The sequence below is a fragment of the Oryza brachyantha genome, chromosome 12 (genome assembly GCF_000231095.2).
Source record: "Oryza brachyantha chromosome 12, ObraRS2, whole genome shotgun sequence".
Lineage (NCBI taxonomy): Eukaryota > Viridiplantae > Streptophyta > Magnoliopsida > Poales > Poaceae > Oryza > Oryza brachyantha.
This window is the reverse complement of record NC_023174.2, coordinates 15917488-15941831: the sequence shown is the minus strand read 5'-3', so window position 1 is coordinate 15941831 and position 24344 is coordinate 15917488. Positions and strand designations below refer to the sequence as shown.

At 40.9% G+C, this 24344-nt stretch overlaps 2 protein-coding genes, 1 long non-coding RNA gene and 2 pseudogenes across 3 annotated transcripts; 4 read left to right on the top strand and 1 right to left on the bottom strand.

The window, feature by feature from the left end:
- Window positions 1-883: 883 nt before the first annotated feature.
- Window positions 884-7017, top strand: LOC102701876 (putative hydrolase C777.06c). Its single transcript, XM_006664141.3, has 10 exons — window positions 884-1207; window positions 2688-2820; window positions 2968-3095; window positions 3872-4019; window positions 4100-4205; window positions 5557-5615; window positions 5880-5915; window positions 6014-6123; window positions 6276-6344; window positions 6512-7017. Exons 1-9 carry the CDS (start codon window positions 1005-1007, stop codon window positions 6331-6333), a joined length of 981 nt encoding a protein of 326 aa, XP_006664204.1. The 5' UTR covers window positions 884-1004; the 3' UTR covers window positions 6334-6344; window positions 6512-7017.
- Window positions 7018-8071: 1054 nt separating this feature from the next.
- LOC102717398 lies at window positions 8072-10060 on the top strand (annotated as a pseudogene).
- A 2240-nt stretch (window positions 10061-12300) lies between these two features.
- Window positions 12301-14717, top strand: LOC102717119 (2-methyl-6-phytyl-1,4-hydroquinone methyltransferase 2, chloroplastic). The gene is made up of 3 exons (XM_040529338.1): window positions 12301-12998; window positions 13125-13431; window positions 14269-14717. Exons 1-3 carry the CDS (start codon window positions 12394-12396, stop codon window positions 14422-14424), a joined length of 1068 nt encoding a protein of 355 aa, XP_040385272.1. The 5' UTR covers window positions 12301-12393; the 3' UTR covers window positions 14425-14717.
- Window positions 14718-18175: 3458 nt separating this feature from the next.
- LOC107305412 lies at window positions 18176-21711 on the top strand. Its single transcript, XR_001551568.2, has 3 exons — window positions 18176-18440; window positions 20400-20449; window positions 21043-21711. It is a non-coding gene; the product is annotated as an uncharacterized LOC107305412 (long non-coding RNA).
- On the bottom strand, window positions 18699-21385 carry LOC102701597 (annotated as a pseudogene).
- Window positions 21712-24344: the final 2633 nt, after the last annotated feature.

Below are 24344 nucleotides of genomic sequence, written 5' to 3'. Positions count from 1 at the left end.
AGTATAGGCACATATATATTTGTTTACTTAATAATAATATAAAGTCTAAGTCACACTGAAGACTTAAATAAAATAAAAGGCACAACATGCTGTTGAAGCAAATCGCACAACATGCTATTGAAGCAAATCGCCACAAGCATTATCATATTGTGCCTTTATTAGAACACTAACCTTACTTTTTAAAAGAGAATGATGCATAAAACTTGATTATTCCCTCTGTTTCACACTATAAGATAATTTGGGCTTATCTAGATTTATTTATTTATGTATACAAATCCAAAAAGTAATAGATAGAGTAATAAATTTAAAACCTACGTCTCATCCAAATATAAAATAACAACCAGACATGTACTATAAAAATTATTATAAATCTACACAACCTTTGTTCATCAGAGAAGCCAGTCAAAGGTAGCTAAATGATCAAAAACCGTCGCCTAGAAATTCAAGTTGCAATTCTGTCTGATGGGTACCTTTGAATGAAACACACAGACCACTTATGTCACATCGGATGTTTGGACACTAATTTAAAGTATTAAATATAGACTAATCAAAAAACTAATTTTATAAATGAGAGTTAATATGCGAGATGAATTTTTAAGCTTAATTAATCATAGTGAGTAAAAGTTCACTGTAGCATCATATAGGCTAATCGTGGATTAATTAGACTTATTAGATTCGTCTCGTAAATTAGTCTAAAATTATGCATGGGTTTTATTTATAAATAGTGTTTATTAAATAAATATTCAAATATTCAATGTGACTAGAGACTAAAGTTTAACCATAGAAACAAACGTACCTTCGGCTATAAAATAAGTGAAAATAACCGAGAGCACATGTGTCCATCCGCAAAAAAGTCTCCCAAAAAAACCGCCTCCCGTTCCAAAACCATTTCCGCACCGTCTCCTCTTGATTCCGTTCCGTTCCTCGCCCTTCTCTTCCCTCCCTTCTCCCCCTCACGTTCCCCCTCCGTCGCCGGCGAGAGGGAGGCCTCGTCGGTCCCGCCAATGGCCGCCTCCGTCCCCAACGGGCACCCCGCCGCCGGAGGAGGGACGCCCGCGGTGCCGTCCTCGTCGTCGCTGCTGTTCCTGGGGACGGGCTGCTCCAGCGCGGTGCCCAACGCGCGGTGCCTGATCCAGCCCCCCGACCCGCCCTGCGCCGTCTGCTCCCAGTCCCTCTCCGTGGCCCCCGAGCTAAATCCTAACTACAGGTATGTCGCGTCGTCCGCCATCTGATGATCATCCTCTACTCCCCTTCACTCTTATCATCTAGATACGTTGCTGCTTGCTGCGTCGCGGCGTGGGTGCGTTCTGAGATCAGCAGCGTGGGATGGATCGGGATGATTTTGGTTCGGTGCATTTGTGTAGACTACGCGCGCGTTGTGCCCCACCTTTTTTTTTCTTCGGTTGATTATGAGTCGCCTGGATCTGCAACGATGGCCTCCGCTGCTATATTGGCTGCGGTGGATGGGTTTTGGAATGGGATCGTGCGAGCCGATTGATACGATTGTGAGCTCAGAAATATTGGTGAGATATGTGCCTGTGTTGTAGAATCACGCACTGATTCTGAACTGAGCATGTGCGCTGGTATCTACTTGGTTGCTTGCTGCAGCAGATGATAGCAATATTTTATATGCAATGTGAATCCTGAGATATTGTTTAGACTTTAGAAGTCATAAATACCTAGAGAAATGGGCGGACCTTCGATATGTGCTGTTCAAGGAATTGATGTAATATTTTCGACTTGACAATTCCATCAATGTGCTTAGTGATTAGTCACAGTCGACCTGTGTGAGAGTAAACAGTTTGTTGGAATTAGAGCAAGATGGAGTCTCAGTGGTGAGATATTTATATTTCAGTGTCCAAAACAAGGGACACACGTTCTAGATGCAATGTCCTGGAAACAGAGGAAGTGCCTTATTTTTCTGGTCTTGTGTTATCTTAAAAGTAAAAATTAGGAGTTTTGTACTGGATATTCGCGAATGTTACTTGTACCAATTAACGAGTCTTATTTTCAAATATATACATACATATATTTGAAAGTAAAAGACATTTGTCTGTGCTCATATAAGCATTTAATACTCTTGGGCAGGTGCAACTAACTTTATCTTCTTGGTAGGCCCCCTTTGATTCAAAGGAAATTTATAGGAATTTTAAAGGATTTCATTCCTATAGGAATTTTTCCTACAAAGCCCTTTGAATCAAAGGAATGAACCTATGAAATCCTATGAAATTCCTATGGAATGTCTCTTCCCATACAAGTTTTAGAGGAAATTTAGCAAGAGGTAGAACCTCTTGGGAAAAATTCTTTGAGTCTTTATCTCTCCTCAAATTCCTGTGTTTTTCATGTGGTCCAATCAAATGGTCATTTCTACGTTTTTCCTGTGTTTTGTAATCCTCTGTTTTCCACTTACATTCCTGTCAGAATCATATGTTTTTCTTATTCCTCCATTTTCTCATTCCTCTAATTCAAAGGGGCCCTACCATGGATTCATGGAATACGTACATTTGGAGCCAACTAGCCAAGCGATTTTTAGCACCCCCCCCCCCCCCTCATTTTCTAGTTAATTTGTCAGCCTTAATATTTAGTTGCTCACCATGCTTGTTTGTGAAGTATTGTGGAGTATTCAGTGGCTGCATTATACTTATGTGTCATTTTTCTGAGACTAAATTAATACTTGTGTTCCTCAGGTGCAATACTTCTCTTCTGATTGATTATTGCCAAGATGAGGCACACAAATATATTCTGATTGATGTTGGGAAGACATTCCGAGAACAAGTTCTACGGTGGTTTGTCCACCACAAAATCCCTTGTGTTGATTCCGTGAGTTCTTATTCTTGTTTCTTCTTTTTGCTTCAGCTTCTTACTTCTCAGATGTAGTCTCTATTGGACAACCAAATCAACCATAAAATTTAAAAAAAATCCTTGATGTTTATGCATACACTGAAGCATGTTAGTTATTCATTACAGATTATTCTGACCCATGAGCATGCTGATGCAATCTTGGGTCTTGATGATATTCGGATTGTTCAGCCATTTAGTCCTACCAATGATATTGATCCAACTCCAATTTATCTATCCCAATTTGCTATGGACAGGTATGTGAGTTTCTCACTTATCTTTTTGAGGCTTTCATATTGTTCAGTTACAATTTAGCTTTTGTCAATGTCAAGTGTACATGCCATGGCCATGCATTTTTTTTGTCTTGACATGCTAGAATTTCATTACTTTGTGTTTTGTGCCATATTACTTATTTTAGCTTTGTTTACTCCTTTTTTTGTTTTATTTTTTGAACTAAAGTATTGCACTATAATTGCCACTCACATGAATCATTTCTCCTGTGTTGTGTGAGATCAGAATAGTTACATTAATTGGCAATGGATTTAGTATGCAAATAATAACCATAAAATTAGATAAGTGAATGCAGAACCTGTCAATTTACAACATTATGGGTATCTTGTTGTCAAAGCAAAATATACCAAATACAACCGTTTTTAATATGTCATTAATCATTATCGATAGTTGATAAGCTCATGTATTCATTGTTCTAAAACATGTGGCTGGATGTTTTTATGGTTGTGTGGATTCTTGTCATAATTTTTTAGAGTGAAACCCTTTCTAGGCTTGATAGTAGTATTAGCTTGTTTGGAAAGCTTCGGAGACAAAACCTTGGATAACAGCTAGCCTAACCTGGCAAAGAAAACTTTGATTAAATACTGTTCCACGGATAGATAGTGGAGGTATTCATGACAAATAATTTGAATTCCCTAGCTTTTATTGTATTTCACCATTGTTTTGCACCGTTAAACAGTCGTTGAGTAGGAACATAAGTGAGGATTTGTACTATAACACTTGAGTGCTTAATTTGGAACAGCATTGCCCAAAAGTTTCCTTACCTGGTCAGAAAGAAACTAAAGGAAGGGGAGGAGGTTCGGCGAGTTGCTCAACTTGACTGGAGAGTAATCGAAAGTGATGTTGAGAAACCATTTGTGACCTCAGGGCTAGAATTTGTTCCCCTACCGGTAATAAATGGTTTGCATTTTTCTATCAACTGTGTTTTATTTTGCCTCTTCCATTTGCCTTAGTTTCGTATAAACCTTAGGTGATCCATGGCGAGGACTATGTTTGCTTGGGTTTCCTTTTTGGAAGAAAATCAAAAGTTGCTTATATATCAGATGTTTCACGGTTTCCTCCAAGCACAGAACATGGTATACTTTTGCCTCCTAATGCTACTCTAACAGTTATATGTTTTATCACTGGACCTGTGGTTGCCTTTTTGGAATAAAATGTCCCCTGACAGGTGACAATAGGGCAACATTCACTTGTTCTACGTTTCTGTTATAATTTATTGTACTAGTACCAGCCTGTTTCATTTCCTTATCTTTATTACTCCTAGTTAGGGGTGATTGTGTGTGACTGTGTTCTACACCCATGTCATCATCATGATCTATTTTGACTAGATATATGACGACATGCATGAGTTGTATGCAATATGATATATTTAGTAAACAAAATGCTTGATCCCACGTAGTATATATGTTTTTTATTTGAGGACAATCAGTTTATGCATTTTTAACTCTAGATCTTATAGTATATTTATTTGGCGTCATTTCAACATGCGGGCTCGCTGCTAGAGTGCTAGTGCTCAGTAATTCACTGCTTGGTGCTGACCTCAATACATTGGTGACCCCTCTAGCAGAGATGAGACTAGTGCAATATTGAGCGATGGGCATGTGCTTACTTCTTAAACATGGAGATTGGGAAATAAATGTAAAGTAGTGCAAGAACTAAGCTTTCATGTCATTAGGAAATTATAGGCCGTTAGATGCAACAAGCAATGTAATAACCACCGTCAGATCTTAAGAAAAGCTCTAAGTAAAAGGTTTATCAAAGTATCAAGATTCTTCAGGATACTGCCATATTTATACTGCTAATAAGATCATATGTACATGTACTGTTCTGTCAAGGGCACAACAATCTTGCCTAATTATGACTATGTAACTAAATAAAAAAGTAAAATATATCATAGTCAGCAGATTAGTCCAGCTTCCCTCATTGAACACTTTAGTCCTTAGCACTTCTGCAGCCCTCATGATGATTGACTATGCCATAGAAATTATGCTGTAAAAGCAAGCAATTTCTTAGCCACAACAATTTGTCAATCATAATCACAACAATTAGATGCTCACCCATCTCCTGCCATGGATGGTCTGCTGAAGCCATGAGTCCAGCAAGCTCGAACAAACTACTGCTTTATTGGAGATTCTACATGCTTCTACCCTGTATAAAGCCTATGTTACACACGCTCTTCATATCAATAACCCATTTTGTGGCCAACCAAACAATGGTTCTCAAACAGGTTGTTACAATCACGCAATGCATGGCAGATGTGACTAGTATTTATGAGTATTTATCCATTAATCCTGTTCTCTCTTGGAGATACAGGCAAGCACAGGCTGGCAGATTTGTTCATTGTTTGCATTTTATTTCTTGTCAATCCTGTTTTCACTATCCAGGAGATCAGGACCTCATTATCGTGTAAATATGCTTACTTTTCAGCAATTTCAAAGTCTGGAGGGGGTCAGCTGGATTTGCTCATCTTGGATTGCCTTTCTAGGGTTGGTTTCTTCAGTTCCTTAAGTTGTCAGTTACTTGTTTCATTCTTGTTTCTGAACACTCATTCAATCGATTGCAAATTTCATTTTATCAAGAGAAGGTCGGAGATGGCACATCCTAAATTTTAACATGTATAAAACCGACCTGTTGCAATTCATGTGAACATCATCATTGATTGCTTGAATTTATTGTTAGTTAGCCATAACAGGTTGTATCATTGTTTATACGAACATGCTGTGGGCTGACATTCTCTCTCCTGTGAACAGACTGGTTCTCATAATGTGCATCTTTGTTGGGATCAGGTTGGATTTCTCTTGCATGACTTGAGCAATTTGTTTTATTGTCTCCTCAAAGCTACTTGCCTCTTGTGCTACATGCTAATACTTACGATACCATGCAGACGCTGGATGCTGTTAAGAGGATCTGCCCCAAAAGGGCATTGCTCGTTGGGATGACTCATGAGATGGACCATCACAAGGACAATGAAACATTAGAAGAGTGGTCCAGAAGGTAGGGTTTCCGGAAAGAAGACTTGATGATCGTACACACATGCTAGTGTCCCCAAATAATTTGGCATGGGCAGCACATTTTTGTCTGCATTATAATAAGCAATGTCGCCTGACTACTGGAGCGTGCTCATGCTCTGTCATCTATGAGTGCAGGGAGGGGATAGATGTGCAGTTAGCCCGTGATGGCTTGCGTGTCTACATTGATCTGTAAATTTGACAAAGGTACGGACCAATGCTTTATTTGGTGTTTAGATGACTATAAGATCAGAAATAGTATCTTATTGGCTTCCAGATCGTCAGACTCATTTCAATCCTACTTAATGTGCATGTGCTATATATTCCCATTGGCTAATGTTTGTTCTGAAACTTTCCTATCTTATGTACATCAGGACATCTGCTTCTTCAGCAAACCTCCATCAAGTTTCCAGCTGCTGTTACCATTCTGCTCCTGATGAGAAAATGGAAAGGAAAAAAAAAGAGGCAAATGCTGCTTTGATAGCGTGCTGATCTTCTTAGTCCAAACCCAGTAGATACAGTAGAATAATTCATCGAACCAGGTTCCATATATAATAGTAATAGTCATAATAAAAGTTAAAGCAGTTGCCCATTGGAGAAGAGCCTGATTCCCACAGAACCCGAGTTCTTGTATATGTTGTCTTGAGAGAACTAGTTGAAGTTTCTTGTCTATGATAGATGCCGTGTTGCCCGTTGGAGAAGAGCCCTGATTCGAATGATCATGTAAAATGGGTTTTAGCAGAAGCCTATTTGAAGTTTTTTAGTAAAAGAATTTCGTCCAATTGATGTTTTCTTCTTCGAAATACTTCTACATGAAAGAATATTAATGGCCTATTCGGTTTGGAGGAAAAAACAAAGAATTGGAATTTCTAAGGATTAATTACTATGAAAGCTATTTGCTTTATAGGAATGGTATATAGGATTTTTTTTTATATAAGTTGTAGAGAGAACGTTCAAAAATTTTCATTCGCTAATACTTCCTCCTCCGTTCTATAAGACTTTTTAGCACTGTCTAGATTTATATATGGATGTTAATAAATCTAGACATATATAAATTATATACATTTATCGATTGATAAATTTAGATAAGGCTAAAAAGTCTTACAAAACGAATGTAGTATCTCTTAAAAAATTCCAACATACTAGTGTGAGCATTGTATTTATATTTCTTCGTCTTTCATGTTATTCCCTCCATTTCATATTATAAAATTTTTTGACGTTGTTAGATTTATTTATATGCTAATAAATCTAGATATATATCTAAAACATATGTAATATACATAGATATATGAATTTAGTCAAACCTAAAAAAAAATCTTATAATCTGAAACTAACCAACGTCTTAAAAAATTGGGAGGGACTATTAAAATTCCTCCCAGCTAAACGTGCTGCTATTTCTCGAAGCTGAAATAATCACACGTCCCCCAGTGACCAGTGTCACTTGAATGAAAGCCACAAAAGCTGAAGCCACAGGGAATCCACGTCTGTCGATGCCCTCAAATGCCGCTGACATGTGGGCCCGACCCCACGGGCGCAGCGAACGTGAGGGAGCCATGAGTCCGGAGCAAGACGCCACGAGGCAAACGCGAAGGCCCCCATCCAAGACCTCTCCTCCTCGACGGCTCGACGCGGCGGCGGCGTGACGAGATGTGCAAAGCAATGGCGATGGCCTCCTCCGCCTACGCGCCAGCGGGCGGCGTCGTGGCCCACGCCCACGCTCCGGTGGGCTCGGCCTATCCTCCACTACCAAGGCGGCGGCGGCGGCAGCAGCAGCGGGCGTGCGGCTCCTCGCGCTCGCCAAGGCGGCCGGAGGAGGAGGAGGAGGCGCGAGGACGAGGCTGAGGTGCGCGGCTTCGTCGTCGTCATCGCCCGTGGCATGCTAAGTACTCCACCTACTTCTTGGCGTGTTATGATGCGGATGCTGCTTGCGTGCAATGCTGCAGATTGGCATGGCGAGCGCGGTGCAGACGGTGTGCGGCCAGGCGTACGGCGCCAGGAAGTACAGGGCCATGGGCATCGTGTGCCAGAGGGCGCTGGTGCTCCAGTTCACGACGGCCGTCGTCATCGCCTTCCTCTACTGGGTACGCCGGCCCGTTCCTGCTGCTCATCGGGCAGGCCGCGGACGTGGCGGCGGAGGGGCAGCTGTATGCCCGCGGCTTGGTGCCGCAGCTGCTGGCGTTCGCGCTCTTCTGCCCGATGCAGAGGTTCTTGCAGGCCCAGAGCATCGTCAACCCCGTGGCGTACATCACGCTGGCCGTGCTGATCTTCCACGTCCTCATCTCGTGGGTGGCCGTGTTCGTGCTCGGGTTCGGGCTCCTCGGCGCGGCGCTGACGCTGAGCTTCTCCTGGTGGGTGCTCGTTGCATTGACATGGGGGTTCATGGTCTGGACTCCAGCGTGTAAGGAGACGTGGACTGGACTGTCTGTGCTCGCGTTCAGGGGGCTCTGGGGATACGCCAAGCTCGCCTTCGCGTCGGCCGTCATGCTAGCGTGAGTGATCGTCTTATGTTGGGCTATGAGCCATAGTTTCTTGCTAGTTTATGTCTTGTGTTATTGTGTTCTTGGTCAGGTTGGAGATTTGGTATGTGCAAGGATTTGTCCTTCTTACTGGCTTCCTCCCCGACGCAGAGACTGCACTTGATTCTCTCTCTATCTGGTAGTCCAACAAGTTTGCCTCATGATATATACTCATTCGTCTTGCAGTTTCAAATATGTTCTTATACATTATTGTGGCATTCACATATATAGCTCACATCAGTATGTCTTTTGACTCGTGTCAGCATCAATTACTGGAACTGGGACTTCCAAATCATGCTTGGTCTGAGCTATGCGGCCAGGTGAGTGCAGATGAAAAAGATAGGACTTCTAAATCCCCCTTCATTATTCAAACATTTGCACGAACTTATTATGCAGTATTCGTGTTGGCAATGAGCTTGGAGCGGGCCATCCAAATGTAGCACGGTTATCAGTCATCGTGGTTATCACAGCAAGCGTCGCCTTCAGCATTCTGGCTACAGTTGTAGTCATAGTTCTGAGGTATCCACTGAGCACACTCTACACGAGCAGCACCACCGTGATCGAGGCTGTCATTACTCTGACACCATTGCTAGCTATCAGCATCTTCTTGAATGGAATTCAGCCAATCCTCTCAGGTGCATTTCACATTGCAGATACCCCTCATACTTTTGCATGTATTGGCTGACAAATAGGATATCATTGTAATTGTAACTGAAGAATTGCCCTGATATCTCTGAGAAATATATATGCAGGAGTCGCCGTCGGCAGTGGATGGCAAGTGGTGGTTGCCTATGTCAATGTTGGTGCCTACTACCTGATTGGTCTGCCAATTGGATGTGTCCTAGGATACAAAACGAGTCTGGGAGCAGCTGTAACTACCACTGCTACTTTACTCTTGTTACAGTTTTCACAGAGAGACTGCATGAAATTCAACTAACGACATCTTGCTTATGTTAATCAGGGGATCTGGTGGGGATTGATCATAGGGGTCTCTGTGCAGACGGTAGCTCTGATCATCATCACAGCCAGGACTGGTCGCTGCTTGTGGTCTCTTCAGCTCGCTGCTTGTGGTTTCCATGGAAGCTTCTTTGATCCACTGTGGCAGTGCTCATGGTGATATGCTGCTCTTGACAGGTGGCGAAGGCGATTCAGCGACTGCGGCAAGCCGCCGTGGATGATGGCACGGTTCCCATCGTCGACGGCATCGAGTGATCTGCTTCGCTGTGCCTCCCTGCGAATGGAGCTGAAGACAGCCACAACGTGACTGATATGGAAGCTCAGTCTGGCCATGCAAGGATTTCATTTTCAGTTTGTTGCAATTAGTTTTCAGATTATGGACAATTCTCTGGTAGTCTCACGATCGGCAGACGGAAAAATGGTTTAATTTCGTACAACCATGTGCAATGTCTGATGCTAATCTTTAATTATATGGACATTTTTCGCGCCGTTACCTAGCCCAGTAAAGAACACTACCTAGGTATGCGTCCGAGAGATATATTCTCGCTTCGTGGTTTAGGATTAAAGCCAGAAGTCTGCAGATAGAGTATAAGAACTTCGGGGATGTTTATGTATAAGAGAGATACAGAGAAATTAGGAAAAAAAATATACAAAAATAAATATTTAGCTATTTAAAAATCATGTTAATAGAAAAATGCACAATCTAACAAAACAGTCAGATTGGATCGAAGGTCGTCGAAATTTTAGAGTAACTCAAGTGATCGTATAAAAAACCCTACTAACCTAGTATTGAATTGGAGCAGAGAAGCCTAAGGGCATGTCTAACCAGGGGCGGAAAAAATTTATTAAGCCTAGGGCTTAACAATGAAATACAAATCTTTTGCATAAACTTTAACTAAAAAATAGTAATTTTCTAATACTATTTTTATGCCAGGCGTGGGCTCTAGCCCAAGCTGCCCCACGCCGCCCCTGTGTCCAACCCAGACGGTGGCTATCTCATACAACCTCGAATCTACCTTGCAAACATATAAAAAGATAAAATGAAGTCATATAATCTATAGTCTATTTCATTGTCTTTTAAGCTATTTAATGTTTAGGAATTACTATTGTATGGTATCCGGTTCCGTAATAGAATGATTCTTGCGATATAGCAAATATGATATCCCATTGGTATCAGATCCAAAACTCGTTTGGTACCAACTGATACTCCCCTGGTATTAGTTGAACCCTATTGGTAACAATTAATACTAGGATAGTATCAGCAATACTCATTATTACAATGATAATCTTGTAAAATATAAATGATAACTTAAAATATCTCAATCTAATAAAAAGATAAATTAAAAATTAAAGAAAATATAACCCAAATAACAGATTGAGCGGTTGCTAGTATTGAAAAAACCGTCATATCGCCAACAAAATGTGCGGTGGACACCATATTCTAGCATTTCCCTTTTTCTTTTCATGTGCTTTGACCATATGATCAATTTGAGCATTGTTCTTTTCCTAGTGACTTAACCCTCTCGAAGATATTACAACGAGTCCTGCATGCTTATACACCTTTAGGTTCTAATAAAAACACATAACCATGTACCTCTTTCTCAAAAAAAATAGCCTTACCTTACACTAGCATGAACATCCAAGGTGCAAACACGACGTGGGAGGCAGCAACAAGAGCACACAATTATGATTACGCAAGCGCATATTTAGATGCCTCATCAGCACGAAGGTGGCATTGTAATCGAGAGGAGGGCGCTGTCGCAAGTGTGATGTTGAGTTAATACCGTTTCCAACAAACACACGGTATTCTAAACTATAGCATTTTTATTAATGATTTATACTCCTTCCGTACAAAAAAAATGAATCTAGTACTAAATGTGACACATCCCAATATAACGAATCTGGACATACCTCTGTCGAGGTTGGTTTTATTAGAATGTGTCACATTTAGTACTAGATTCATCTTTTATGGAACATAAGAAGTACAAATCATTAATGAAATTGCTATAGACCGTGTTGCCTGTTGTAGAAGAGCCCTGATTCGAATGATCATATAAAATGTGTTTTCAGCATAAGCCTATTTGAAGTTTCGTAGTAAAAGAATTTTATTAAGGTGATGTTTTTTTTTGCAAAATACTCTTACATGAAACAATATTAACGGTCTATTCCGTTTGGAAGGAAAAAAGTTGAATTTCTAAGATCAACTACTATGAAATCTATTCGATTTATAGGAACGATATATAGAAAAACATTACTTTTCATATAAGTTGTATTTCATATAAGGAGTGGTAGAAAGAGAATGTAGAAAAAAATTCAATGGACTTGAACCTCTTTAAAAGTCCAATATACAGTATTAGTGTGTAAAGAAAATCCAATATATCAGTGTGAGCATTGTATTTAAATTTCTTCACCTTTTCTATTCCTATTTAAAATTCCTCCTAGCTTTAAGCCTTTTAACCGTTCCGCGATTTCTTGAAGCTGAAATAATCACACGTCCCCCAGTTGGATGAAAGCCACAAAAGCTGAAGCCACAGAGAATCCACGTCCCTCGAAAGCCCTCAACACGCGGCTGACAGGTGGGCCCGGCCCCACGTGCGCAGTGGACGTGGGGGAGCCATGTGTCCGGAGCAAGACGCCACGAGGCAAACGAAGCGAATAACCCATCCACCACCCACCGCTAATCCCCTCGTGACCCCGCCTCCCAATCCGAGACCTCTCACTCCTCCTCTCCTCCTCGACGCGGCGGGAGGCGGCGGCGGCGGCGTGACGAGAGGAGCGAAGCAATGGCGATGGCCTCCTCCGCCTACGCGCCGGCTGGCGGCGTCGGGGCCCACGCGCGGCCGGGGAGGGTCAGGGCCCCCGCGGGGCTCGGCTTCTCCTCCACCACCAAGGCGCTGGCGGCAGCGGGCGTGCGGCCCCTCGCGTTCGCCAAGGCGGCCGGAGGAGGAGCGGGGGCGAGGGCGAGGCTGAGGTTCGCGGCTTCGTCGTCGTCGTCGGCGCCCGCGGCGGCGCGGCCGATCTCGCAGCCGCGGTTCATCCAGCACAAGAAGGAGGCCTTCTGGTTCTACCGCTTCCTCTCCATCGTCTACGACCACGTCATCAACCCGGGCCACTGGACGGAGGACATGCGCGACGACGCGCTCCAGCCCGCCGACCTCTACAGCCGCAAGCTCAGGGTCGTCGACGTCGGCGGCGGCACCGGCTTCACCACGCTCGGGATCGTCAAGCACGTCGACCCGGAGAACGTCACGCTGCTCGACCAGTCCCCGCACCAGCTCGAGAAGGCCAAGCAGAAGGACGCCCTCAAGGGCGTCACCATCATGGAGGGCGACGCCGAGGACCTCCCCTTCCCCACCGACACCTTCGACCGATACGTCTCCGCCGGCAGGTTCTGTATCGATACCAGCATGCCACGGCTATGCATTTCACTACTCATGTCATCATTAGAAATGTTTTTGTGGATTCAGCTGTGCTGTTCTGATTGACGAGGTTGTGTTTGTTCTCCAATCTCCAGCATCGAGTACTGGCCTGATCCGCAGCGAGGAATCAAGGAAGCATACAGGGTTCTGAGGATTGGGGGAGTGGCTTGTTTGATTGGCCCTGTGTACCCAACCTTTTGGTTGTCTCGCTTTTTCGCTGATATGTGGATGCTCTTCCCAAAGGAAGAGGAGTATATCGAATGGTTCAAAAGGGCAGGGTTCAAGGATGTCAAACTGAAAAGAATTGGCCCAAAATGGTATCGTGGTGTCCGAAGGCATGGCCTGATAATGGGGTGCTCTGTGACGGGTGTGAAAAGAGAACATGGAGACTCACCTTTGCAGGTATTTTTCCTAATTCAGACCATGCATTGCGAATGCACAACTTTCTAGTCTCACTTTGTTCAGATGGATCAGTGAACGTTACTTTTACTTCTTACTTTTGTATATATTGATTGTTACTCATGGATTGATAACTCAACACCTGGGTATGAGAAATGTTACAGAGTGAACTTGTGAATATTTTCTCACTTACTGACTTACATGAAAAGAACATAAAGTAATTGAAACAAACTTGTGCTTAGGCTTGAACATTCATCATCTATTGGGTATTCCTTTTTTTCTCTTTGATTGATGGCATGGAAAGAAAACTGAAGATTTTAGTGTCGACAATATACCATCCTGAGTCGCTTAAATGCTATGCCCACACAACTTGTCAGCCTAACTATCATGTGCCATGTCTCATCTCATCTGTAGTGCTACTTTGTAAAGGATATAAAATGTTCATACATTTGTTTGGATCACTTTCTAACATACGTAATTGCATATTGCACTATGACTTGTATAGTCTGAGTCAATTTAAATATTTGTTCATGTGAAAGGCTGTTATAGGTTATAACAACGCATCACGGTGCTTGATGATGTGAGGGAGTAAGCAAATGAAACACTCCCCCAATGAAGAAACCAATATTCTTTATTTCCTTCTTTTTTCTTGCGTCTCATATTTTATCTTACCATGCGTTTTCCCCTCGTTATTAGAATTAAGTGAAAAAAGAGAAACCATCCTTGACTGAAATCAACTCTTAAGAGTGAACACCTGTCTTTGTTTAGCCGACATTTAGAGTTACACTGCCATGTTTATGTGTCCTGATTATACTGAAGAGTTCAATTGTTCCCCTGCAGCTTGGTCCTAAGGCTGAGGATGTCAGCAAACCTGTGAATCCTATCACCTTCCTCTTCCGCTTCCTCATGGGAACAATATGCGCTGCATACTATGTTCTGGTGCCTATCTACATGTGGATAAAGGACCAGATTGTTCCCAAAGGCATGCCGATCTAAGGAAGGTGAACTGAGCTGCAAGAGAGGATAGCCAATATCTGAATTAGGCTTCTCTATATTAGGCACTTTCTGTCTGTTCTGTATTTACTTTTTGTTGTCCCTGTTGTTATGTACTTCTTTTACTGTGGTTCTTGTTTGTGAGGCAATAATATTATGATACCTTGATTAAGCTCGTCCGAAGTCCTGAGTCGCGTGTAGCATAACTAGAATGGACATGTGGCATTTCTGCATTCGATGTATTCTTATTGGTAGACAAACAAATGATATCTGAATTGAATTCCCATTTATTGTTCTGCATCTATTTCATTTTGTATTGATGTTAACATGTGCATGTAAAGCCGATTTCTTTGGAAACTTAGGTGGAATTTGTTGGCAACTGTATAATGTATAGGGATAATGGATTTGCTGACCATGTTTAATTTTATAATATTCTTTTCACCAATATATTTTGATCATGCTCTCAGCATGTGAACAAGAAAGTTGTCATGGTGCAGTTCTTACCCTCTTCCTTTTTTATTGGATGTTGGGGGAGGACGTGGTTGTTCAGATTGGTTTGCTATTGGACAATTCAAATGATTGCTGTCCTGTTATTCACTAATAACACAACTGATGTTGTTTATAAGTTTTGCCGCACGAGAGGATTTGCTCACTGGAACAGCATATGAGATGCTGAGATGGAACAGGGAGGGGCAGCTAAAATTCCCAGAAGGTAGGGCTTCCTGCAAAGAAAAGTATGCTTTTTAACAAGAACATATTTTACATGGAGTAAGTTTCTTACCTGTGCATAACTCGCTGCATGCGACAATCGTATTTGGATGTACTAGGCCTATTTGGCATCGAGGCAGTTTTTGATGACGTGCGTATCTATAGCAATAATGTATGACCTTTAATATGCATGTATAAGACAGTAAAAGATACTGTGTGAAAATTTCCATTTTCTTGGAATAGGTAGGAGGATCAAGTATGCTTCTTAGTAAATTTAATCGGCCCTAGTTACTGCTAATGTCTTGGAAACAACAGTATACCAAGGTTGAACATGACTTTAAATCCTCTTCCCCATTATGCCTTTTCTTTTGTTTTGCATATGCATGTTTTCTGCTGCTTAATTAGCTTTGTTCTGAAACTCTGTTTTAAATTAATCAGGGCCTTGCAAACCACTCTGTGAAAAATATTAAAAGAGTAAAGTACATGGCCAGGTCCATAAACTTGTTTTAATGTACCATCCAGGTCCATGAACTCGTTTTAATGTACCATCCAGGTTCATAATTTTAGACATTAAAACAAGTTCATAGACCTAAACGTGTATTTTTTAAGTTTATGGGTCTAAGTGGTACCGTGGCATAAGTTTAAGGACCGGCCATGTACTTTACTTATATTAAAATATGCATCCATCCCAACCTTAGTGGATAATATTTGCATATGCCAATAGTATTAATCAAATGACTTACTGGAGAAGAAGCTTTTATATGAGTTCACTACTTTGTACGCATGCATTTGCATTGCCAGAAAACTACAATATTGTCCTCTTATGAATTCACATTCAAATGCATGAAGTATTGGTTTTAGACTTTTAGGGAGAAATCATGTCCATGTGGATGTGAATACAAAATAGAAGTTATAGCTCTTTAATGTGGGCAAGTAAATCTCACATGAAAACAGATATTTTATTTTGAACAAGTGGGCAAAATTAGAGCTGATGGGAAGAAATTTATTCTTAGGACCCCACTGTCCACACATTCTCCACTTTGCATAATACATTAGTCTTCGGGTGCCTTCCCATCTTTCGAGCATGAGCTATTTCTGAACCATCTGGCCTCAGTAAGTATGCTTCTTCCATGGCTGGGGACTGAGTTATGGTGGTCGCTTGCTATACATTCTTTCTGAGCCATAGCATGAGTTATGGTGGTCGCTTGCTATACATTCTTTCTATCTTAGCTAGCAGCCTAGCAGTGTCTCGTTGTTCATTATTATTATGTGATTATCTCATGAACTGAGTTACATCATGGGCTATAAGTAGATATCCCAACTTCCTATTCAGATGATGAATCTGTGCTGATATTGTCAGCTGCAAAATGATTTTAATGGCTGTTGTTGATCTTGAGTGCAGGTGAGATCAGCATTACCCTTGAGACTTTGACCAGGGTGTTACTGCCGGACATTTTTTAACCCAAAAATGTCGTTGCAGTCTGTGAATAGAAGAAGGGACTGATTCCGAAGTCTTTGCAGCCTGTAGTTTTGCATTAAACAGGAAAATTCTATGCCAAGCAGCACAGCGCACAACTTGTTTCCTCCCTGTCCCTGGATCTGAATGCCGTGAACAGTGAACACCTTGTTGGTATCTGCTTCTCTTGTAGTCTTGTGGTGAAATCATCTGTATTTGAATATTGTGAACGCATGCCTGAGCAAACCTTGGCTTGAGCAGACACTTCAATGTGAGACTTCACTAGGCTGATGGTCATATGTTTTGACTAATTGATCTATCAACTCTGTGCAATATACTGCATTGTGGCAAGAAGAAAATCGGGAAGAGAATATGGGTTATACCTCCACGTTTCGATGCTGGTAAAAGGGGATAAAAACTGGAAACAATGTAAGAGAATCGCAGTTTGCTTCCGAGAGTAAAATGGGGCTGCAGGAATTTTCTTTGTGACGAGAAGAGAGCTGCAGCATTCGTTTCTGAAAGGAAAGGAGACGGCTGCCTGGATTTGTTTCTTGAAGAAACGACGTACACTGCAATGCAATTCAGTTTCGTACGTCCATGGATGGTGACGAGAAGGTCTGGAATGATGTTCTCTTGGTGATGAAAGATCAAAATATAGAAAGATATTTAATAAAATATGGAAATATATTTAATAGTATAAACGATAAAATTAACTATTGTTATAAAGTTTAGAATCTACTCTGGAAATCTAAGATGATAAACTGATATATATATATTTTTCTAAAAGAGTTCATGATTTAGAGTTCGTATACATAAAAACCAAGAAAAAAAATCTAAGATTAATAAAGTCAGTCTAAGTGGGTTTCAAACTCATTTGTCACGTAGGTAACACATGGTGAAGTGACATAGAATTGATGATAAGAGAGTCATGGATTAAACTTGACGTACACAATTACCTAGATTGTAAAACTGAATTGAAACTTACACTGAGAGTAATTTGTTTCATCGTCAAACATTTAATCAACTCTTATTGATCACTTAGATACAAATTTTAAGTGATACTTTGTAACATGCTTTTGATGATTTGGCACTATTGAAAACCACGCAAAGAAATGTTGCACTCCTAAGGGCACTCATAGTGCTATAAACTATCTTGATTTCTATACTCTAGAATATTGTGTCAAAAAACTATCTTACGCAATGCAACTTTTGTATCTTCTTATTAAATGGTCTACTTGTCTCTCTCACGTGCACTCTTGTTTTACGTGAAGACACCGGGTCTTAATCAAAACCAGTTTCTTTATTTTTTATCTCCCTTCAATAAATGACCTGCCAATAATTTATTTATATAACAGTGCAATAAATATGGATAGTAACTAACATTGTGGTAATGCATTGGGTGTGCCCTAAGGACGCAGCCGAATGGACGCAGGGTAGAGGAGGGAGAAGCAAACCAGCTGCTGACTTACGTGCGGCCCATTTTTATTGGGCCCCGCAATGTGCGGCCCGGCCCATTCGTCCTGAAAGGGATTTTGACCAAGTGCGGCCCAAATAACGGGGCTCTTTGTTTTGCGGAACCGTCGCGGCGGCGGCGCCGTCTCCTCCGCCGCTCGCCGCAGATTGTCTCCCACTCGCTGGAACTAGCTCCATTGCCTCCTTCTCCTCCTCCAAATCACGACATTTCTCTTCGGGGTATCAGGATCTTCCTAGGAGGGATGGCGACGGGATTAGCGCGGTGGTCTCCGGTGGCTTGGCCACGGCCGGGCACGGTTGGATGGATCTACGGAGCCAGCGGCGGAGGGGAATCGGTGGCTCCAGAGCTTCTGGCAACCGATGCACCGGAGTTCGGACCAAGGTAAGCCGATGCAATGCAATCACCTTTCTGCACGGCCTAATATATTATGCAAGCAAAAAAGAAAATCAAAATGTTCTTTTTAACAGTTCATCATTTTCACTGAAAATTCCACTTGGCATGGTACATTATAACTGAGTGCAGTTACATGTTAGATAGTACAAATGTCTTAGCCATAAGAAAGAAAGAATTAATATACATAAGAACGACCTTGCAAATTTATAACCAGAAGAAACTCAGTTGTTGCTGAATATATATTTCTCATCTTGCAATATCTGTGTCCAGTACCAGTTTGGCTGTCTCCATGCTCTGATACTTTATTGTGTCTGAAGGAACAGACACTGATGGTCCTTTGTCAGAGTAACATATTCTGGTAGGACCTGATTTTGATACTAGCTGCATGTGGAGTCTCCTCAACATTTGTAGGCGCTCTATGACTTCTTTCATCGTTGGTCTGTCATCTCCTCTTGGGTTCAGGCAATGCATGGCAAGTTCAGCAAGTTTCTGCAGTACTATCATAACTTTACTGTCTACTATTTCACAGTCCAACATATCGCAGTGCCTTTTCTGGTGGAACATCAAGGGAAAACTATGAGATAATGCCTTATTTTCATTCAAATTATCACTGTATAAAGCCCTCTTTCTGGTCATTATCTCTAGAATAACTCCAAAACTGAAGGTATCGCTTTTGTCAGTAAGACGGTGACTGACAAAAGTCTCAGGATCAAGGTATCCAAGAGTTCCTTGGATGAACATCATGAAATCATTTCTATCCATGGATTTCAGTGCTGATGCTCCAAAGCCTGCAACTTTTGCATTGTATTCATCCAGTGGTATATTGAGTGATTTGACATCCCCATGAAGAATTGTACGAGACACTGATGAATGAATGTAAGCAAGTGCCTCTGCTGATTGTGTAGCAATGTTGAGTCGAAGGTCCAGTTGGATTGGTGTTCGGAGATCATTGCCATGAAGGAACTCAGAGAGAGTACCGTTGGAAACAAACTCATACACCAACATAGGCACATCCACCTCCAAACAGCAACCAAGTAACCTCACAATGTTCCTATGATTAATTTGTGACAATATTATTATCTCATTCACGAATTCTTCCCGGCAGTCATCATCAATTAGTTTGGACTTCTTTATGGCAACCTCTTTGCCATCATCCAAAGTTCCTTTGTAGACCATTCCATGACCACCACATCCTAGAACTCGATCATCACTGTAGTTCTCTGTGGCTTTCTTTATCTCCTTCTCCGTAAGTATAAGAATGGTATCAACTTGTCTTGATCTCATCAAATAGTCTAAGACCTCCATTTTGTTTGAAATACTCATCTTTTTTCTTCCTATGTTTCCTTCTTTGTAGTTTCATGACCAACAAGCACACCAAAGCTATCAACCCAACTGCAGAAACACCGAGACCTGCAAAATGATTTTTTTGCGATGAATCAAATTATCATAAACCTGGAAAAACTCATAATGTTCTCCCAAAAGTGTACTCTCAGGATCTCACAAGTATTCCTTACCTGCTACCAGTTGTTCAACATGGCTAAGGACAGGTTGACATCCATAATTTGTTCCATCTAGTCGTTTACCTATCCCACATTTGCACATATAGCCTCCTGGTATGTTCTGGCACGTCCCATGTTTGCAAGGATATAGCTCTTTATACTTGGGATCCTCATTACGCAGCTTGCACTCGTCTATGTCTGAAGAAAATTGAAACATACAACCACGTATTTGGATAAAACAGTCAAAACGTAAACTGTTTTTACTTGTTATGGAATGTTGGAAACTGAAGAAGAGCTGAATAAATAACAAAAAAAATTATATAACTATTGTGCTGCAACATTCAGGCTAGCTGTAACTATGTTTTGACTTATGTTTTTTTTCCGAAGTTTTTATTTGATTTCCAAACCATAATCTTTAGCTAAGTTTACCTTTACTTTACCTTGACAGCCTTTTGGAAGATAAGGATTCCCTTCATATCCTTCAGAGCATTTGCACAGGTACCCTTGGTTATTACTTGCTTGCACACAATTGCTGTTTGAACTGACACATGCATAGTCTTTGGGCACCTTCATCCCCTCCGGGCAGGAGCCATTCCTGATGGCTCAGTCATGGATGACAGGAACACCTCTGTTGGCCCTCTCATTGACAAACCTGAGGTGTCCAACGAGGTCCTGCTGCCTGAAGCTGTACCATCCAGCCTCTACAAGCATGGCATAGAAGCACGGGTGAAGCTCCACACGGCGCTCTGGTTCATCACCAAGATTGCTGCATAGTCTTTTAGGTCTGGAATGATGGTGGTCTCACAGCAGCCCATCCCAGTACAGGGAGCACCGTTGGACGTGCTGTTGATGCCCTGGCAGTAGGAGTAGCAGCCAGCCACATATAGATCGTTGCTGTGCATGTGCATGTAGCCACCAATGATACCTAGGGTCTGGCTGCCAATGGCCATGAATCGGTTGCGGGTGGTGGAGGGGATGAACGGTGTATCTTCCAGGGTGAACCCTGTGGTATAGTTCTCCAGTATGGTTGTGTTTGAAGTGAAGCATGTGTAGCTGACTGGACCGTAAATGCGCACCTCGCCACGCTCCAGGGAGATGTTGATGACCTCCATTGTTGTTGTCATGTCTCTGAGCATGGGCCGTGGTGGCTGGAAGGTGTCGTTGCAGGTGATGGTGAAGTAGCTGCTCAGGGCACAGCCAGCACCGATGCCAAAAGGGTAAGGGATGGATACATCGCCGCATTTGTCAGGGCATCCTGGCAATGATATTGCAGGTTCAGAGGTGGTGGTAGGCATCGCCATCGCGTGGAAGACAATGAGGATGAGGAGAACTGATGCTGATGCTTCTTGCATGGCTGCAGAGTTGAGAGGTATGGTGATCACTTGCTAGTTGCTATGGCACTATTTCTGAACCTACTAGTTCATGCTTCTGCATCTTCCATGTCTATTTATAATGTGATTACTGGAGTACTAGGTTGGGGCAGGTAACACTAGTTTATGCTTCTGCAACTCCCATGTCTCTTTATCATGGGATTAACTATACTACACTTGGACAAGTAATGCTACTTCATGCTTATGCAACTTCCATGTCTTGTAATTTTGTGATTATTTATACTAGATTGGGACAGGCAATAGGGTTTTAAGGAAGTAAGGTCAGCTCAGTTATTCCATTGCAGATGTAGTTTTTATAGTGCTGACAAACTGGATATTGTTACATATGAGTTTGATTTCAACAACCGTCACTTAACTAGCTTTGGTGAGATCAGCATTTGACAAGAGACCTTTTGATTTGCATTCTGTGTTGCTTTACCATTAAAAGTTACGAAGCACATCCTGAAACTGAATTTTAATCAATAGAAACCAGAGGCTAACTACCTCCATACGTGTTTTTGGATTTAAAAAGCTACGTAGGCAACCGTTACCCCACTGCATTTCCCCTAAATGTGAAAAATTTGAGCGTTCACCTGGATGTATATATGCTGGCGCTGTTGGTAAGTACTACACCATTCGTGTTGGAGCGCTTAGGCCGCGTTAGGCCGGCTAAGTTATCTAAACCTCTTCTTTTTCCACGTGCATGCATTCTGAAGCTAAACGGTATACTTTTTGCAAAATTTTCTATATAAAAGTTGTTTTAAAAAACATATTAATCTATTTTATATTTTTTAATAATTAATTAATCATATACTAATCTATTACTATGTTTTCCGTGCCGGATAACTAACCCTCCGCACCCCACCACCGAACGTGGGCTGTTTGGATCCAGAGACTTTTTTGTAGTCTCTTGTCACATCAACGTTAATTATGAGCATTAAATATAGACTGATAGCAAAACTAATAAATGCTATTTTATTAGACACATTTTTAAGCCTAATTAATCCACAATTAGCAAATATTTACTGTAGCATCACATTCACTAATCATAGACTAATTAGGCTCAATAGATTCGTCTTGCGAAATAGTCCAGAGTATGAGGTGAATTTTATTAATAGTCTATATTTAATATTTCTAATTAGTGTCCAAACATTCGATGTGACAGGGACTTAAAAAAAACATGAGGGATCCAAAACACCCCTTAGTCAATCAGACATTTGGTACCTTAGCCAGCAAGAAAGGTGACGTTTACTTGAGTGATATTTCAAAGGTGATGTTAAGGTTATCTTTTCTTGTATGTAGTTGAAGTCAACTCTTGACTGAACTGATATAGGCTTGACCTGAATTTGGTAGGCTTTAGACAACGCGTGTGGCATTGTGCTGTGGTGACTGTCGATCAATTGTTTCCTTTTGCTATGTTGTGTTGTCCATCAATTATTCCATGCATAGCTCTAACACAATCCTATGATGTATGAATTAATTGTGAATTCTCTACAGTTCTGCATTATTTTTTTTTAGTATTTATAACTTGTCTTTGGTATACATGTTCTTCGTTAAGGAGACAACAAAGAAAGCTTCAGCTCCAAACTTGTGAGTATATATAATAGCCAGGAAGAACTGAAACCACACTCTGGTTAGCTGAGATTCTTTAAGGTTCATAGACTAATTGTTTCGAAGGCTACCAATGAATCGCACACCATTTGTATTGAAACCACACTAATTGAATTGTTTATAAGGTCGAACCGCTAGGTCATAGGCCGAACCACTGGTTTTATATTTATTAATATTATATTTGGTTTGCATTATTTTTAATATACAACCATTACAAATTGATAAAATATGTATAAATAACCCAACATATCTACTACTGCCTCCGTTCATAATACAAGATGTTTAACTTTTTTGGTTACAAATTTTAATCATTCGTCTTATTTAAAAATTTAGTACAAATATAAAAATGACAAGTTGTGTTTAAAGTTATCAAAAAGTAAGTCACAAGCAAAATAAATGATATTTCTATAATTTCTTGAATAAGACAAATGGTCAAAAAAAATCAAACATCTTACATTATAAAACGGTGGAGTATTACATAGCCACAATATAAACAGTAATTGTAGTATGATAATATAATAAATTTATAATGCATTACTATCATAGGACTATCTGTTCGATTCTTCAAAAATTTGACTGGTTTACCGAAAAACCAGCAGTACCATCAAAGCAGCCGTTTCACCATTTTTTACTGGTTTAGACGGTGTGGAACCGAGCCGTTGTCCGTTGAGGATGTTACAAGTTCCCAAATTTTTTTTTTCAAAAACATCACATGAAATTTTTAGATACCTAAATAAAACATTAAATATAGATGAACCAAAAAACTAATTGCACAGTTATAGAAAAAATCTTGAGACGAATCTTTGTCCATGATTAGCCATAAGTGCTACATTAACCAATATGTGCTAATGACGGATTAATTATGCTTAAAAGATTCGTCTCGCGGTTTCTAGGCTAGCCGTGAAATTCGTTTTTTCATTCATGTCCGAAAACCCTTTCCGATATCCGATTAAACGTTTGATGTGATGTTTTTGTCAAAAAATTTTGGCAACTAAACACCACCTTAATTCCAGTTTTTTTTCCAGTTCAACCGCCAGTCCGGTCACCTTTTTTTTTACTATACTGAAGACTAAACAGTTGCATTCTTGCCGAACACCTAACACATTCTCTAGCAGTTGTTCTCGTCGCAGCTGATCCAAATTAACAATTCTGACCTCCTCACATTCAAAGCTAGCACATGAAATTAGTTCGTTTCATCTATGAAACAACAAACATGCATGAGATCTTTTAAAAACTAACCTGCCGATTTGCAATATGTACACCAACATATAAGCAACGCTGATAAGAAATATACTTCCTCCGTTTCATAATATAATACTTTCTAGCCTTGACATATATATAAATTATATAAATTCATCAATTAATGAATTTAGGCAAGACTAGAAAATTTTACGATATGGAACGAATGTAGT